The sequence below is a fragment of the Eptatretus burgeri genome, chromosome 12 (assembly GCF_056783735.1).
Source record: "Eptatretus burgeri isolate ZD-2024b chromosome 12, Ebu_testis_v1, whole genome shotgun sequence".
In the NCBI taxonomy this organism is placed as follows: Eukaryota; Metazoa; Chordata; class Myxini; order Myxiniformes; family Myxinidae; genus Eptatretus; species Eptatretus burgeri.
The window spans coordinates 48159646-48178469 of NC_140972.1; the positions used below are offsets into that span (position 1 = coordinate 48159646).

An 18824-nucleotide genomic window follows, 5' to 3' on the forward strand; every position below is an offset into this window, starting at 1 on the left:
CAATTTCAATACGAGCATCGTGCAAGAGGCATTACGGACAATATTTGGGTGTGCTGGACGATACCCGGCGGCATATGAACCTGGAAAGAGGACTTTCAACTAAATTCCAGTTAGTTGAAGGTCCTCATCTATTTATTACATAATCAAAAAAGGGTAGAATTATCACCCTGGATTCTACTCCCTTCTCCTTCATCCTATCTTTATTCAATATTTGACCTTCACCCCCCCTCCTCCATATGGCTCTTCCCTTCACCTTATTATTTTCTTATTTCAAAATTATTTCCCTCTTCTCCTCACATTCCTCCATTTCTCCACTCCATACCCCTTCTCTTCCTTTTCTCAAATTCGTAAGAAAATAGTTATGTGTGCATCAGAAATTAGGGACAAAGCCCTTTAGTTCCTGAGAATAAACATCAATCATGGAAAACCGATTTTAAGACTACTTAAGATAAATAACCAGGTCAGTTATTACAACAACCATAAGTTAAGAAATAAAGTACATAAAAGCAAATAACAATAAAATAAAAAGAAACTTTACCAATTAGGAAGTCTCCATCCGCATTGTAGAAGCCCCTGTAGGAAACAACAATAATAAGAAAGAACCTCGATGAAGTGTCATTTGCTGTTCATTCCTTTCTCTTAGGAGTGTTTACTTGGTTTTAGTAATCGGGCATAGTATTTGCTGAATCGATCTCTGGAAAACTTCAGGGAGATTAACAGTTTTGTTTATTCTAACTCTGACTAGCTGTCAGTTGACACTTTTCTGAATGTCTTCATCAAGATATTAGTATGTTTGATATATAATTAATCTGCAAGTTATTTTCAAAGATTTTCTGTGAAAATTTTGAAATTCCTCACATCAATAACTGAACATATTTACTTTTAACTTCACCATTTGCATTGTTGATCTGCTCAGTTACAGCTTTGTTGTCCAGTACCAGGCAATGGAGCATTCTTCTCAACCAAAGAACCACTTCATCCTATATTTTATTATCAATGTTTCTGGGTCAGCATGATGGCTCTGTGGTATGCACACTCGCCTCTAAGCTATCTAGCCTCGGTTTGAATCCCGACCCAGCTATAAACTGTTATCCAGGTGTCTCACAGGCAGGATGATTCATCAATGTGTCCCTCGGATGGACACTAAATGGGTGTCCCATCTGCCAGCATTCATTGGTGGACGTTAAAGATCCCATGGTATTCTTCACATATAGTTGATGAGCTATTGCTGGCACCATGACAAAATTTCAAATCCCTGCTCTAACCTGCAGAGGGCACTGCATCAGTGGCACAGCCATGCCCTCAGCCATATGATTCTACCCTGCAGCTTTGTGCTGCATATGAACAAAGAAGAACCAGTGTTTCTTTACCCTTCTGGTAATGTTATTGTGGTACTTATGACAGAGCACTGAGGTGTTAACAAGTCCTGTACATTTCTCTTAACTCCAGTACTCCCCACCCCACCACAACTCAAACTTCAACCCAAACCTGCTGTCCATGCTGCTGTTGCAACAATAGGTGTGTATGGCACAACCATTTCTAACTGTTGCATCACCAGCTCCACAAACAGTAGCCAGACCCTGGGTGTACGGAGAAAGATAATAGGTTAATTCCATGGGATTTGTTTCCTTACTCTACCACAAGCAAATATAGACTAAAAATTCTTCTAAAATTTGCTTTGAGCGGTACATTTCAACCTCCATTCTGTCATGTCATCCAAGTTCAGTCACCTATTTGCAAATACAAACAAGAATGAGACAATAGTTAAAACATCACCTGAACGAAGTCCACAGGTCCATTTTGGATGGGTGGGATGGGGAATGGCTTCCAACGAAGCTGAAAAATAAAGCAAAGTAAATATATATTTATGTATATTGACCAAAAACTAAATGTTATATTATTTTCCTGTATCTTGAGTGATGAAACAAGAAATAAATGTGATAAAGTAGGAATAACAAGGGCAAGAAATTAAATAATTTCAGTTTTCTCATTATCATCATTGATTTATATATCCTGTACTTACTATTGGGATAAAGAAAAACCAGGTGTTGATAAACTTGTGAAAATAGAGGATAATGACAAGTGAAATCTCGAGCTTTTCGATGAAGAAAACTTCATTACACTTTAAAGTTTATCTCACTTAACCAAATGTTCATCATCAGATTTGATTTTTGAATTATTATTAATTAGCTGTAAAAATGATGAGCTCAGCCACAGCAATCAGAAAGCAAAATGTCTAAATATGGAAAAAAGATAATTATTAATTGCCCCACTTGTAATCAACACCACTGTGATTACGACTCCTAATATTACTCCTCCTCCTCCTCCTCCACCTTCACCTCCACCTCCACCTCCTCCTCCACCTCCTCATTACCATCATACCAGACTCCTTACAGTGCATCAGTGTTGCTAAAGAATTCTCTTTGGTGGTTATTCTGGGAGGTTTGGTGTTGCTTTGACAGCAGTCAGTTGGGACAGGAATTTATCATTTCTTTGGTGTGGTGGCGATAACTTGCCTGCAGTTGGCAAAAAACAAATGCCTTGCGATCTTTGACGTCCACAAAACGACCACTTTAGCAATAGTTTAACGTCCTTCATATGGACGGTGCACACACCGATGCCTAGCCTTGCGAGCGAAACACAATCAATAGCTAGACCTGGGTTGAGAAAGTGACCATCTATAGCTGGGTTGAGATTCAAACCCAGGGTAGAAACCTCAAAGATGAGTGAATGTACCTCTTTTTAGGTTAGGGCCCTGCCACACCTTGACGTTTTAGCCAGCGTATGACAACGTATGAAAAATTTGACGAATACACTGGCACAAGTCGAATACATTATGGGTAAGTTTTGTATACGTTAAGAGCACGCTGGCATATGTCGTAGTATGCCGATCTCGTCGACAAATTTTAAGCATGCTCAAAATTTTTCGACGTATGCCAGTGTTGGGGAAATTATTACTCTCTTGACAAGAAACCTTTGCCTCAGTCTGAGTAGGTCAAAGTGTTTGTGTTTTTCCTCTACTGTTCTACTATTTAGTTGTTAAGGCCTACCACCTACTTATAATCTTGTCTTTCTTTGACACTTTGGACATTGCTTGGGTTTCTGAAAGTACAAGGTGACCGGGCTGATAAGCTGTGCATTCTGTTCTTGCGATCAAAGGCCTCTCTGCTTATAAAATGGAATGGATATATGGGGAGGGGGTGATGATCTGAGGGACAGCAAATAAATGGTACAGAAGAAAGAACTCCTTGTGGACATTGATTATTACTGGACTTCTGTGGTTTATTTTATCCCGATACATGCAACACTAAGTCGGCTAGACGTTGAATCCTCGAGGAGGTCAAGATCCCTCAACAATCAAAAGAATCCTTTCGATCACGACGCGGTTCGAGGGTAGAAATCCACGTCAGTTGGTGCCGTGACTCGGATTCAAATCGGCGTTGTGCGGTGCTCGTGACCGGAGGTGCTTAATCTGCCGGAGGCAGTGCCTGGAGGAACGACAAGTGCTTGAGCGAAGGTAAGCAGGGGGGGTTCTCCGAGGGTGCGATTTATTTTATTCTGTGATTTTAGAGTGAATTTAGCGGTTGTGATTTGTGTGATTTTAGAGATGGGAAATAGAAATTGTAAAAGGAAGGAAAATGTGTATACCAAGGCAAATTGTATTCAAAAACCACGGAGAGGTACATGTGCAAGAATTATGTTTGATAAGTATGGGCCTGAAGCTGTGAGAGACATGGGGAAATGGTGCAATTGGACCAAAAATAGTCGATTACCCTTCCCTGAGAATGGAACGTTCGATCACGAGTGTTTAGACAATTTAAGAAAAGTACTGGAAGTGAAAAATAGTGACAAAAAGGTCCAGAAGCAGGTGAACTGGAGCGTTTATATAAATTGGATAAAGGAATGTCATGACAGAGACGAAAAGGCACGGTTGTTAAACCTGAAGGGTCAGCTAGACCAATTAACGAAGCAAATGCCGGTGAGACTTGAAAATAAAACCAAGAGACAGCGAGCAGTGGCTGTCAGATTTGAGGATGAAGAAGAAGAAGACTCAGATACATGGCCAGAGTGCACAGTTCCGATAGCACAACCGCTCGAGGACGAAGAAGCGGGAGAGACAGAGGGAGATGATGCCACAGGGCAAGGAGAGGCTCAACGGGGAGCCAGGCGAGTAATTAAGAAAGAAACAAGAACACAAAGCAAAAATAAAGTTCCTCTTGCTGACAAGGGTAAAATACAAACTCGATCAAAAAAAATAATGCCGGAGACCGCGAAGGACGGAGATGATGAGGCACTCATTGGCGCGTTTCCATTGCGAGATTACCCAGGTGCAAGGGAGGTACAAGCAATATATCGTCCGTGGGGCTCTGAATTAAAAGCCATCGTAAATGAGATGCCGAAGATACAAGAGAACCCAAAAAAATTCCAGGCGGAACTACGCGTGGTGGTGGCATGCCATCAGCCAACATATATGGACATGGAAATATTATTAAAATTAGTGGTACCAGAGGGGTTACTCCGACAATTGAAACAGGTCGCTGCATGGCCAGATGAAGCTCCTGGAGACAGGGAGGAGCTCAAAGAACATATTGACACCCTCATTGACGCTGTCACAGAGGTGGTAACACTTAAGACCGACTGGGCAAAAATACAGATGTGCAGGCAACGCACTGGCGAGGACCCATTGGAGTTCTTAGAGCGTTTTCGGGGTGTGTACCAATGTCACTCTGGACTGAAAGAAGAGGGAGTACCATTTGCTCATGTCTACCTTAATGGTTTGACGGCCAAATTACAAAATGAAATAAAGCGAGTGTGTATTGGTTGGGAATTAAAGGAAGTGAAAGACTTGATGGAATATGTAACGCATTGTAATTCATTGTTGAAACATCGTTCTGACGAGGAAAACGAATCAACATTAATGCTATCCCAGGTTCAAGGTCAAGGTGAATGCCCCGGGGAAAGGAATGTGAGATATAATGCACAAAACCGAGGGCAAACCAATTACCGTCAGAGACCAAAATACAGAGACCAGCGCAGAGATTTCTGTTATACATGCGGAAAACAAGGACACTGGGCTAACGAATGCCGAAATCGTAGAAACAGTCGAACTTATAGTTCGTATGAACCGGTAGAACAGAGACCAGCGGCACAATACAGAGATGAAACTCGCAGACACTCCACGCCTCCAGTGAATGAAAATCCATATTATAGACAGCAGGAAAGATGGGGAACACAGTTTGAGCAAGCTGGTTCATTTCAACCCACTGCACCTCAAACCGAATTCCCTCCTCCTCCTCCTCCAGCCTCGTTCCCTCCTCCTCCACCCTCATTTCTTCCTCCTCCATCTCAAGGTTCATTTCAAACCCAAAACCCATTCGTTTTATGACAAAGAAAAGAAGCGACTTCGTCTGAGTTACCCTTCCTGACTTTGAAACCATGTGACGAACCGAAATTGACTTTGAAAATTGAAGGCCAAGAGATTCCTTTCTTAGTCGACACAGGAGCGACCAAATCTGCGCTCAGAAGGAGTGATTTCCCAGATGCCCCGTTATCGCGAGAACGAGTAAAAGTAGTGGGAATGTCGGGAGTTGCTAGTACAATTCCACTGACAGAGCAGCTCCGGGTGGAAATTGGACCATTGTCTGCAAACCATGCATTTTTGATGGCAACTGATACACCAATTAATCTGTTGGGGAGAGATCTGTTATGCAAGCTGAATTGTTCAATTCAGTGTACCCCTGAGGGTGTATATTTAGAAATACCTCACGAATCACACATAACTATGATGAATTTATTACAGGAAAATACAGAAAATCTTGTATATCAATGGACTGTGATTAATTGTGAAGCATTTAACCATTTGCAGGAATATCTATCACATTTGGAGAGAAACGTACCCGAGGTGCTCGATTGGGTGAGTAAACACGGCATGGACAGACGGTACTTACAGACTCGACTACATTGCATTGCAGATTACAACATCAAGGGAAAAGATAACGTCTATGCGAGTGAAACACTCTTGAAATTACACCAGACCTTTGACTTAGTGTTGGGAACAATTTGGATTGGGAAGCAAGGGATTGGCCTGGAGGTGCATCTCACGCAGGAACAATTAAAATTGTGGAACCAACCATCCAGTGTTACACCACATGTTACTTTAGCGATTGCAGAAGGTTACCAAGAAACGGACATTGGTCACATGGTAACCTCTTTGAAAAAAGCATCACAAGCGACTTTGATGGAATCGAGCCAAGTAAACGGACTTTGGAAGATCGGGGAACAGGGATTCTGTTGGACAGAATGTCAAGGATCAGCAAAAGCTGTGTTTGAGGTGGTCGATCTCTCAGAATTAAATGGGTCAGGAAAATTACCTGAAATACTCGAACAAGTCCCGACTTGTCTGTGGGCAACACATGCCAACGATGTCGGCCAAATTAAAAGTATGAATCCAATCAAGATCACTATAGATCCAAAAAGAAACTGCCTCGAAAACCGCAATACCCTTTGTCTCCAGAAGCAGAGGTAGGAATTGCTCCTGTCGTGGAAGCGCTATTGAAACAAGGGATAATTATTCCCACTGTTAGTCAATGTAATACACCGATCCTACCTGTGAGAAAACCTGGGAAGCCAACGTGGAGATTCGTACAGGATTTGAGGGCAGTGAATGATGCGGTAATTCCAGCTTTTCCTGTAATTGCAAATCCAACTACCATTCTATCAAGCATCCCAAGTAACACTACCTATTTTAGTGTTGTGGATCTTTGTTCAGCTTTTTTAGTATACCAATAGCCCAAGAAGTACAGTTTCTGTTTGCATTCACCTACCAGGGAAAGCAATACACTTGGACTGTATTGCCCCAGGGGTATTGTGAAAGTCCAACATTATTCTCGAGGGCCCTCAAAGACGACTTGGATGATGTAGTTTTCCCTTGTGGATCCACACTGATTCAATATGTTGACGACCTGCTGATCTGTTCAGCGTCAAAAGACGCATGCGAACGAGATACATTGACATTGTTGAGGGCCTTAGCCAGGAAAGGACACAAAGCATCGAGAGCTAAATTGCAATTTTGCCAAGAAGAAGTGAAATATTTGGGGCATATTCTGAAGGGAGACACAAGACGCATCTCCCCTGAATGTATAGCGGCAATATTAAACCTGCCCAAGCCAACTACTGCTAAACAGATGAGGTCTTTCCTCGGAATGACCGGCTATTGCAGACAGTGGATACCAGATTATGTGGCCTTAGTGCGCCCCCTGGTGGACATTGGTTCGGCAAACGCACCCAGCCCACTTGCATGGACACAAAATGCAGACAAGGCTTTTGTAATGTTAAAACAGGCTCTTTCTTCGGCTCCCGCTCTGGGTTTACCAAACTATGAAAAACCTTTCCATTTGTACGCATGTGAGAGACAGGGATTCGCACAATCTGTGCTGACACAGAAGCATGGAAATAAATTACGGCCTGTTGCATATTATAGTACTAAATTGGATCCGGTAGCGCAAGGATTCCCCCCTTGTCTCAAGGCAGTAGCAGCCGCTTCGCTCGCGGTGCAGGCGACCGAAGCACTCGTCGCGGGAAACACTTTGATTCTCCTGGTACCGCATGCAGTGACAGCTGTATTGTTAAAAACGAAAACACAACATTTGTCGGCTTCAAGAGCAACAACATACGAACTCTCACTCACAGCACCCACGAACATTACGATTAGGAGATGCGCACCGCTGAATCCTGCTAGTTTGTTGCCAGGAGTACAAGATGGTGATCCTCACAATTGTGAAGAGATAATCGCCCACACATGTCTACCCCGTCCTGACTTGAGAGACACACCAATCCAAAATTCTGAATTGGTTCTATATGTCGACGGCTCATCATCGCGTGCACCTGATGGATGTTTATTAACAGGCTACGCCGTTTGCTCTGATCACGAAGTAATCGAAAGCGGGAGATTGGCTGAGAGCTGTTCCGCGCAGCAGGCAGAACTGTTCGCCCTCACTCGTGCATGCCATTTAGCCAAAGGCCAAATAGTGACAATCTACACTGACTCCGGCTATGCCTTTGGTGCTGTACACGAATTCGGAGCACTCTGGCACGAAAGGGGTTTTATAACATCATCAGGTGCGCAGGTGAGGAATGGAGCATGGATTGCGAATCTGTTGGAAGCAATACTTCTGCCTCACCAAATTGCAGTGGTAAAATGTGACGCCCACACTGGGAGATCTGATGACGTCTCACGGGGAAATGCCAGGGCAGATGCAGCTGCAAAATCTGCTGCCCACACCAGAGCTCTTTTAATATCACAATGTGTATTGAGACAAGAGGCAACACCGACCATTGACGATATAAACACTTTGCAGACAGCTGTCAGTGCTAAAGAACGAGATTTGTGGATACTGGCTGGATGTGAATTCGAAAATGAATCCAAATTATGGAGATCATCTGATGGTCGTGTGGTGGCACCAAGAGCTCTATTACCTTGGCTCGCCCGATTGGCACATGGGGCCGGGCATACTAGCAAAGGCGGCATGAGTGCTTCAATTGGGAGACAGTGGTTTGCCCCGGGGTTTAGTCCAATTGCAGAACAGTATTGTAAGACATGTCATATTTGCCAAAAACATAACCCAGCAAGGGGGGTGGAGATGGCCCCAGGGGGTCATCCAATTCCATTCGGACCTTTTGTTCATATCCAGATGGATTTTGTCCAGTTACCAAAATGCTGCGGTTTTGAATTTGCGTTAGTCATCGTCGATTTGTTCACCAAATGGGTTGAGGCTTACCCTTGTCGGAAAGCAGATGCCATTACTGTGGTTAAACTGTTGATGAAGGATTTCATCTGTAGGTTTGGAATACCTTGTAGGATCTCCAGTGACCAAGGTACTCATTTCACAGCCGAAGTGGTGAAAGAATTGTGTCACGTATTGCAAATCAAGCAACATTTCGACTGCCCGCATCGTCCACAATCTGCGGGGGCAGTAGAGAGGCAAAATGGATTCCTAAAGAATAAACTGGCCAAGATTTGTGAACAAACTGGATTAAAATGGCCAGATGCTCTGCCAATTGCTCTCATGACTATGAGATCTACCGCAAATCGAAACACTGGCTTATCTCCGCATGAGATTCTGATGGGAAGACCAATGAGATTACCGAACTCACCTCCTTTGACTATAAAAGACATGAACGTGCAGCAAATGGACGACACGTTGCTTACGTTCTGTATCTCATCTCTCTGAATCATGCTGTAAGAACTTTTTATGCACAGGTGAAACAAGCTCTGCCAGAACCAGCCACATCTGATCATCACAACTTCAAACCCGGAGACTTTGTTTATGTGAAAATTTACAAACGGAAGAACTCTCTTCAGGCACGTTGGTGTGGGCCATTTCAAATACTGCTAACTACCCATACAGCTGTGAAGTGTAAAGGAAGAGCAACATGGATCCATGCCACACACTGTAAACTGGCACACGGCAAAAAAGAACCCGAGGAGAACATTGCTTCCTGATAACTTTAATGATTCTTTCCATTGCAGGATTATTTGTACTACTAAATGCAGGTGGTGCAATGTGTACCTGGTCTGTTAAACCGATAAGTACTGTCTGTGATCAACATTATTTGCATGTTCTTTGGAGATGGGCCTATCAGACTACCCACCAAACTAAGCCTAGGGCATTCAGAGACCGAAGAAGCTTAACGAGCAAAGTGGGTTCACCACATGGAATAAACACTTATCTGGCTCTTTCTCGTAAACACGCGAAAGCTTTTAATAAAACGAATTGCTGGGTTTGTACTAAGATACCTCATTCAGCAGTTACTGGGATACCGCTTCTGGCTATACCATTTAATCTGAGTGAATGGTGTGGGTGCTGGGCAAAGGAAAGAAACTGGGATAAACAAGATAATAACCCTAACGACCACATCGTTACCAATGGAAATGGAAATTGCCTCCAACAACGAAATTTCAGTAACTGGTTTTGGCCAAATTTTAATATAAGTAAGATGCCTCCACATTTTATGGTTGAACGGGCAACAGAAAAACCCGAACTATGCTTGGTACAAGAGGCATGGGGAGAAAGAAGATTAGGGAATTCTGAATGCAGTAATTATATTTATGAAAATCACACGATGGGACCACAAGTCGCTTTAAATAATACTTATTTCGTGTGTGGAAATCGAGCATACCCATGGCTTCCAGTTAATTGGAGTGGATCTTGTTTCTTGTCATATATTTTGCCACATATGCGCCTGTTATCTAAGTCACCTGTTGAGCATTTGAAACGAGATAAACGGGGTTTCACGTCAACTGAACTGTTCTTCATGATTTTAATCCCTCACTACGGTGTTGGACAAACGTCTGTGGGATTGGCAGAGTTAGCTGCTTCGCTTGAATTATTGGCAAATAAAACTGCTCTAGGCATGATTGATATCAACTCGGAGGTCGTCGCCCTACGTGCAGTTTCAATGCAAAACCGAGTTGCGCTCAACCTCATTCTCGCGGCTCAAGGAGGAACGTGTGCTGTAATTAACTCTGAGTGTTGTACTTATATCCCTGATAACTCGGAGAAAATCACGAACATAGCTGACAAGATTAAACAAGAAGGAGCCAAGTATCACAATTATTTCACGAAAGATGGGCTTTATTCCTGGTTTGAAGGGATTTTTGGAGGCTGGGGAACTACCCTATTGCATTGGATTTCCGTTGGGTTATTGTGGATCATCATTATAGTGGTGCTTGTTAGATGTGCAACAATTACAATGCCGGCATTGATTGTTTCTTGTCTAAAGAGGAATACTGCTAAAAAGGTGATGGTGGCCCAAGCAACACCCTCATACCCTGGTTTTGAGACTGAGTCCTACGACTCTTTTGAGATAGAACCTGAACTTGGAAATCCATAAGTAGCGCAAATGAATGTGTTCAATATTCACGGGAATTGTCAATCCACTCTTGCTCATCTGCTTTGTTCCCGAAATAGGTTGTCGAAAATCAGCTGTGCAGCCCAACGGGTAGCCTTATCTTCTATCGGCCTAGGGGCCTACCGGAACCTCAACCAGGTCCGAAGCTGTACAGCCACATGAAGCCACCTGGCTTGCGGGACAGGAAAGGCTAAGGGACTGAGCTCTACGATGGGGAAAAGGGGGGATGTGACTACCCAAGAAAATGGGCACACTCAAACGCAAGAGAGAATGCATTTCCAAGTGAAGAGAAAATATATATCGTTAAACTTAACTAGTGTTGCCTTTTTAGGCAACAAGGGGGGAGTGTTGGGGAAATTATTACTCTCTAGACAAGAAACCTTTGCCTCAGTCTGAGTAGGTCAAAGTGTTTGTGTTTTTCCTCTACTGTTCTACTATTTAGTTGTTAAGGCCTACCACCTACTTATAATCTTGTCTTTCTTTGACACTTTGGACATTGCTTGGGTTTCTGAAAGTACAAGGTGACCGGGCTGATAAGCTGTGCATTCTGTTCTTGCGATCAAAGGCTTCTCTGCTTATAAAATGGAATGGATATATGGGGAGTGGGAGATGATCTGAGCGACAGCAAATAAATGGTACAGAAGAAAGAACTCCTTGTGGACATTGATTATTACTGGACTTCTGTGGTTTATTTTATCCCGATACATGCAACACTGAGTCGGCTAGACGTTGAATCCTCGAGGAGGTCAAGATCCCTCAACAATCAAAAGAATCCTTTCGATCACGACGCGGTTCAAGGGTAGAAATCCACGTCACCAGTGTATGACTCACACGTTCCGCATATGCTGGCCATAAGTTGTAGGCACATTATGCGATCATTGACACACGTCGACACATGTTACTTGTAAGTTACTCATAAGTCGAAACACGTCGAGGTAATGTTTAATATACCCGAAACTTATTTCTAACCTATGAGTAACGTGCTTTGAACCTATGTGTAATGTATCTCCATCGCATATTGACGTATTTAGACGTATTTGATGTCTTCCGGATGACCACAGAACTTACTGAACGAGTTTCTAACTTACAGCTACCGTATAATGACGTATTGGCAGCATTTAGGGGAATTGGTATATAAAAATGGGCTTCACAGGAGGAACCCGTCAGTGTTCCAGACTCCATGGTTTATTTATTTATTTATTTTCTTTGGAATGACGGTGATGTTGACACTTCGATTTCTAGTGCGGTTATGATTTGAATCTTTGAGCAGCAGCCTATTACTAGGCTATGCCACATGATCGTCGGCGATACGCTGCCGCGCGCTATGCATACGTTAGACTATCGTTGGGCATAGGTTGTGAACACCGACAACACGCTAAGCATTCGTTGGTATAAGTTATCGAAACGTTCTGTGTACGTTACTAATACGTTATGCATACATCCAACTCGTTATGAAAATGCCCAAAACTGAAAAAAACATCAATAGTTCAGCGTATGCCAGCGTTTTACATACATTTTGATACGTTGCCATATGCTAGCTAAAACGTCAAGGTGTGACAGGACCCTCTAACTTCGCCCTATGTCTCCCAGTTTTAAATCTTATAAAATGTGTTGTTAATATCTATGTCCATCGTTTACTAATGTCCTTCTTGCAATGCATGTAAAACTCCAATGATATATAAACATTATGATGGTGTCAGTCACTGTCTGCTTCATTTGCTATCCCCTTTCTCACCACTTTGCGCATCAGCAAACTTCATTGGCATAATTAACAGTCTTAGAATTCTGCTTATAGCATATATATATATATATATATATATATATATATATATATATATATATATATATATATATATATATATATATACACTTCTTCCTTTTGTTCAGTCAAAAGTAGACGTTTGTTAGTGTTCACTATGCCAAAATTATGTGTCACGGCATTCCACTGGGCACCACTTTAAGCCCAACCATCATGAGTTTGGTATTGTTGCTCATTGTATTCCGTTTGTCACAGGATTGTTATTGTTGTTGTTCTATGGATAACCCATCCTGTTAATAAATGTCACTGTGTGTGTGTGTGTCTCCTCTATAACTCCAAAACCATAAAACCTTCCAGCCTGAAACTTTGCATGCATAATAAGAAAACTCCAATGAAGTGCATGACTGAAAATTGAGTGTTTGGGTTAATTAAAACACTCCTTTTGAACATAGTTAACAGCCTTATTTAATTATATCCATCATCAGGTATATCCTTGGTCACTGCTCTCTATGGGGTCTTAAGGACTATCCTGGGTAACCTTGCTGGGGTCTGAAGCCACCATGTTTTTTGGCTTGCTCAAACATGCTTTGACTTGGAACAGGCCGCAATGATTTCCTAACGATAAAGTTTTTTTTTTCACTTTGCTCACTCATATTAGTTTGTTCATCATAGCTTCAAATCACTGGGTACATTGCAATGCTTATAAACGCCCAGTAATGCCAGCATTCGTGGCTTTATTTTATTTCCATACATGCGATAACCTCAAGAATCTCTTCAAATAAGCTGAATTACAAAATTGAAGCTCCAGAATCGAGCTTAGAAGCAGTTCGGACTCCTAAAAAAAGTGTTCATTTGTCCAATTCGGACATATTTGACATTTTGGGCATATCTGGAGTCCGGGAGGTGTATGCTAATAAAATGATGGTTCGGTGATTGCTAATTGCGTGCTAAGCAGGCTGTTTCTCAACAACCGTTTCGTTGGAGTGCTTAAGCCACTTGGCAAGCGCTCTACAATATTCGCACTGTATCGACTTGAACAAAGTTCAGCAGCCTCTCGCATGCGTTGATGGCCACATGTTCTGCGTTGCAACAGGCGATGGCTGGCTCACTGAAAATGTGAAGTTATATTTTCCACAACGTTTTCCATTTTTGTACGTTCTTCCATAACATGACCTGTCACTTCAGCATAGATTAATACAAATAGAAATTAAACGTTTCGTTTTTAAAAGTTTCTTCAACCGTTTTGTGGATTGCGTGGTGAAGCCTCTTGGCACACGTTCTTGAAGCTTCAATGGCGATACCACGGTTCGATATATCATGGAAGTAGAAAGGCAAAATAAATTATGTGATCACAATGAGTGAAAAATGTTTTCGGTTATCAAGTAATGAATCGCCACATCATGGCAGGAAAGCCGAGAGGTACACAAGCACACTCTGTACAGCCTGGATTTGAATCCCGACCCAGCTATAAACGGTCATCCTGGTGTTTCACAGGTAGGGCGATTCATCATTGTGTATGCTGTCTCTCGGATGGACGTTAAACTGGGCATCTCATCTGCCGGAATCCCTCACCCCTCTCCAAATATCACCCCACTCCCTCCCTTGTCTCTCTTCCTCCCTCACTCCCTCCCTCTCCTCTGCCTCTCTCACCACTATTCCATCACTCTCTCTTCCTCCCAACCCTACCCCTTCTCTCCCACCCCTCTCCCTCTTTTCAATCCCGACCCACCTCTCTCTCTCTCCGATCCCTCCTGCTTCCCCTCCTTTCCTCTTCCCTCCCACTCTCTCCACCCCTCTATGTTTGTTCCTTATATATTTCCAAACTTCTGGGCCAATTTCCCCAAAGTTTGCTCTCCCACATTATTTTCACATGCAGAAAATCAGTCACAATAAAAACTTTAAATTCTGAAATGAAATTGATGTAAAAACATGAAATAGCAGCGCTTTTGGAAAGTGAACATCGTACATCACTAAAGTATGCCCTTGCGTCATCCCACATTGGCACGTCATTCCCTCAACTACAAGAAGAATGGAGCTTGGACTGCGTATGCACATTCTAAGGTCAATACTTTGATGGGAATCGAACCTATTCGTTTAGGTTTTAACAGTACCTGGTTGGGATTTGGATGCACCTCGTTCCAGGAACCAACCAGGTTGCCTGAATTGATGGGTTGGAATGGCTTGTGGCAAACAGAAGGCAAGATGCGGTAGAGCCAGCTGTAACAAAATGCACACAATAGAAGAAGGGTGGTTCGAGAATAAGGTTTTTGTTCGGATGGAGAACGAGAGTATATGATACGTATATTTAAGGAAGAGTATATATATATATATATATATATATATATATATATATATATATATATATATATATATATATATATATATATATATATATATATATATATATATATATATATATATACACAGCTACACGAACTCAACAAGAAGGTGCACATTGAGAATAAAGATACCAGTGGATTGATACTACTCAGAAGCAATTTTTCTGTCTTCAATGAAGTTAGCAATTGTTTGAATCAGATAATGCTTAAAATACAAGCACATTTAATTGAATCCTACTCTGCAAAATAACGCAATTCCCTGTTATGTGTGTATGTATGTGTGGATGTCTGATAATTATAGAATCAAAAATAACTGGGTCAATCTCCAACAAATCTTGCATACCCAGGTTCAGCTCATGGGCACAAAATAATTCCTGCGCCCCCTGGTGAGAATGGGGAGACTACACGTGAATTTCACCTGTACAAGAGAATAGTGCAAGTGGCTTAACCGCTTACCCTTGCTGTGGGGAACGGGTATTGACCCCCTTTGTTTTACTTTTTTCCATCGCTCCCAGAGAGAGCGGATGTTACTTTTACTAAAAGGAGACGTGTCTGTCCATCATGCGGAGAAGAATCGGAACCTCGAGCTTTAACTCAGCGGTTCCTGCCGTCGTGGAACAATAAAAATCGTACCATTGGAAGTTAATAATTTATTTCCTTGTTTGGAAAGCTGGGAATGTATTTCCTTCAAAGAAAAAAATTGTGTCTGTTTAATCACAACAATGCCTGTTTAAAAAAAAATCCTCTTTCCACTATTGATGAAGCAGGAATGGGTGCTTAATATAGTGGCTCAAACGGTAAGATTTATTATTCTATGACAACAGGAATCCTTCACAAGGACACGGAAGGAGCACACAATATTATATATAGAAATACACTGTATATAGTAAAGCTAAAGGAGCATACAATATATACATATGGACTAACACATATCTCATAACCATCCCTATCAGTTCCAGTCGATGCATTGAAATCCCCCAAGACGAGAAGAGCATCCGACCTGGGGCACTGATCAACCACAGACTCGAGCGTGGTGTAGAATGCGTCCTTCACGGTGAGATCACTCGCCTCAGTCGGAGCATATACAGAGACCAGGGAAAGGACACCCAAGGAGTGACGAATCCTTACTCTCATAATACGCTCGTTCACCGGTGTTAGCTCAATTATCATGGGAGTCCTCTTATCGGACACAACTACAGCAACTCCTTGGGAATGGTAACCATCAGAACGACCAGACCAGTAGGAGATGTAATGACCCGCTATGATCTCACCACTGTCCAGTTCCCGAACCTCAGAGAATGCTGCAATACCGATGTTCAAACGCTGGAGCTCAGATGATAACAGAGACAGGTGATCATCCTCCTTTAGGGATAGGACATTCCAGGCACCCACCCGAAGGGACCGCCTCAGGTTAACCAAAGGAGACCTCAGTATCACCCGGCACACACTTCCGCAATCTGACCCGGGAAAGTTACCCCATGTTTTTCCTTCTATTATCAAAGAATGGGGGTTCTTGAAGGCTTTGCCCCAATGCCATGATCTGGTGAACTGCCCTGCAAAGGGTTGTTACTCTCATAGAGTGGGTTTTCAGTTAGATTTGCGTTTTTTAAAATGTGTTTTGCAGAATGAAGGGTTTTATGGTGGCTGGAGTGCAAATCCTGTCGCAAACCACCTCAAAAAAAGTAACCCAACTGCAGGAGGACGTCCGCAGACACTGTTGGGCACCAGATATGGATGGCCGTTGGCTCACAAGAAGCTCCTCTGCCCTTTGACAGGTTTTATGTTTAATTCTGCTTTGTGTACATATCCATACACCCTCCTCACCAGGAAACCTGGTTGGGGAGACAGTTTAGTTGCCACCAACCTGACGATGAAACAGGTTAGTACAGGTTTACATGGTACCTGTCGAAAGTCACAGATGTGATCTGGCCTGACCTGACAATAATACCACCCCCTTCACATGAAGGTTGGTTTAAACAATTAAAAAATTGAAATACATCTCACCTATAGTCAGAATTTAAACAAAAATAAGTTCTTTTGAAGCATTTTTCACTTGATTCGGAACAGTCACCAGAAAATTTGGGTCGTTCTCTTTGGTCTCCCATATGAGCACTTGCTTCATGATGCTAGGATTCCAGATTCAATTCCCCTTTACTGTTTGATTTTTTTTTCTAAGTCCAAGCATGATGGGCCAAATTGTCACCTCCTGCATCCAAGTTCCTTGTAATATCTTTGTAATTCATATGAAGTACACTCATCTCCAAGTGTTCTTGTCCAAATGTAAAGTACATTAATTTGTCCATTTGTAATATACATACAAGTTCCTCCCTGAGCCATATTAAAAAAAAAACAACCATGAACTGGTAAACTTTGTGAAGGATACAAATCAGTGGTCTCAGACTGAATAATATAATCTACCAGGTAACACGTCAAAGACCGAGACAGCATTCATTCATTCATTTCATAAAACAAGGAATAAATGACAGAAGCTCCTTCTATCCTGTCTATGGCAATTTAACCCCCTATTTCGTGTGAGAGATTTAATGCAAACCCCTCCACACATTGGTCTCACCTGCGCTGATTGATACTGCGTGGACAGGTAAATGCAGTACCAGACAACTGTTCAGCGTACAATCCATAAGGACAAATCTGGGGATTGTTCTGAGAAGCAGACAATAAATAGCTTCAGTCTCATAAATATAAACTTCATAACATTACAAAATGCTTACTTGATATTCACATCTATATTACCCTCTTGTTTAACAGAGAGGGGTGAAAACATAGCCTCCTACCACCTTCGGTGGCAGAGGTAATGAAGGGTTCATTACCTGCCCTTGAGGAAGAGAGCCAGGGTATTGAGGATCCTCTGAGGAAAATTCATTCCCAAATCCAGAGAGGTACTGAAAGATACCACAGGCCATGTCAGGAAAGATGTCAAACGAATGCATATTATATGAAACAAGGACAAATGTGTCCAAGAGCCACGTCCTAAAGGTTTTGTCTTCACCAGAAGATGAAGAAGAAGAACAATGCGGAGCTCTCTTAGAGCCAGCCTTCGCAATGCGACGCGGCTAAAAATAAATTACAAAAAGGGAAAGGTGACAGCTAAAATGCCTCCATGTGTCTATCTGTATGTATATATACAGGTAGTGGACGAAAAAAAATGGACACACCAACATAATGTCACTGAGTAGGGTATTGGGCTACCACGTGCATCCAGGGCAGCATGGAGTCAACAAGCATCGATAACTCTTACTCTGGAATGTGGCACCATTCTTCTACAAGGAAGTCAACAATTCACAGTTTGATGGAGGGGGAAACCACCATCTTAGGCACCTCCCCAGACAGTCCCACAAATGTTCTATGGGATTGAGGTCTGGCAATTGGAAGGGCCATGGAACATGGGTAACTTTGTCCTTGTGATCCTCAAACCACCCGGTGACAAGATGTGCCCTGTGGACTGGAGCATTGTTGCTACTCCCAGCAGGAAAGAAATGCTGCATCATAAGATGCAGATGATCACTCAGGACAGTAACGTAGCACGCTGCATCAGTCCTGCTTTCCAATGGAATGAGTGGACCCAGACAATGCCAGATAAATGCTACCCACACTATTATGGAACTGCCAGAACCTTTTACTGTTGGAACCAGGCACCCGGGGCTGGAGAGATGCTTGCGTTGTCGCCACACATGCACAAATCCATTCGGCAAGAACATGGTGAAGGATGACTCATCAAACCATATCACTTTCCTCCACTGCTCAGCACTTTCATTGATAAAGGCCCGGTCACACCTTGATGTTTTAGCCAGCGATGG

At 42.5% G+C, this 18824-nt stretch overlaps 1 protein-coding gene across 2 annotated transcripts in view; it reads right to left on the bottom strand.

Moving 5' to 3' along the window:
- HGD (homogentisate 1,2-dioxygenase) overlaps positions 1-18824 on the bottom strand; it is an 84497-nt gene that overhangs the window by 46525 nt on the left and 19148 nt on the right. For both annotated transcript variants that reach the window (XM_085850424.1, XM_085850425.1), the window contains exons 2-7: positions 17838-17909; positions 17582-17670; positions 14782-14887; positions 1777-1836; positions 1489-1580; positions 539-573 (exon numbers count right to left, since the gene is read on the bottom strand). In XM_085850424.1, the coding sequence (XP_085706550.1) occupies positions 539-573; positions 1489-1580; positions 1777-1836; positions 14782-14887; positions 17582-17670; positions 17838-17909 (454 nt within the window). The remainder of the gene's footprint in view (positions 1-538; positions 574-1488; positions 1581-1776; positions 1837-14781; positions 14888-17581; positions 17671-17837; positions 17910-18824) is intronic.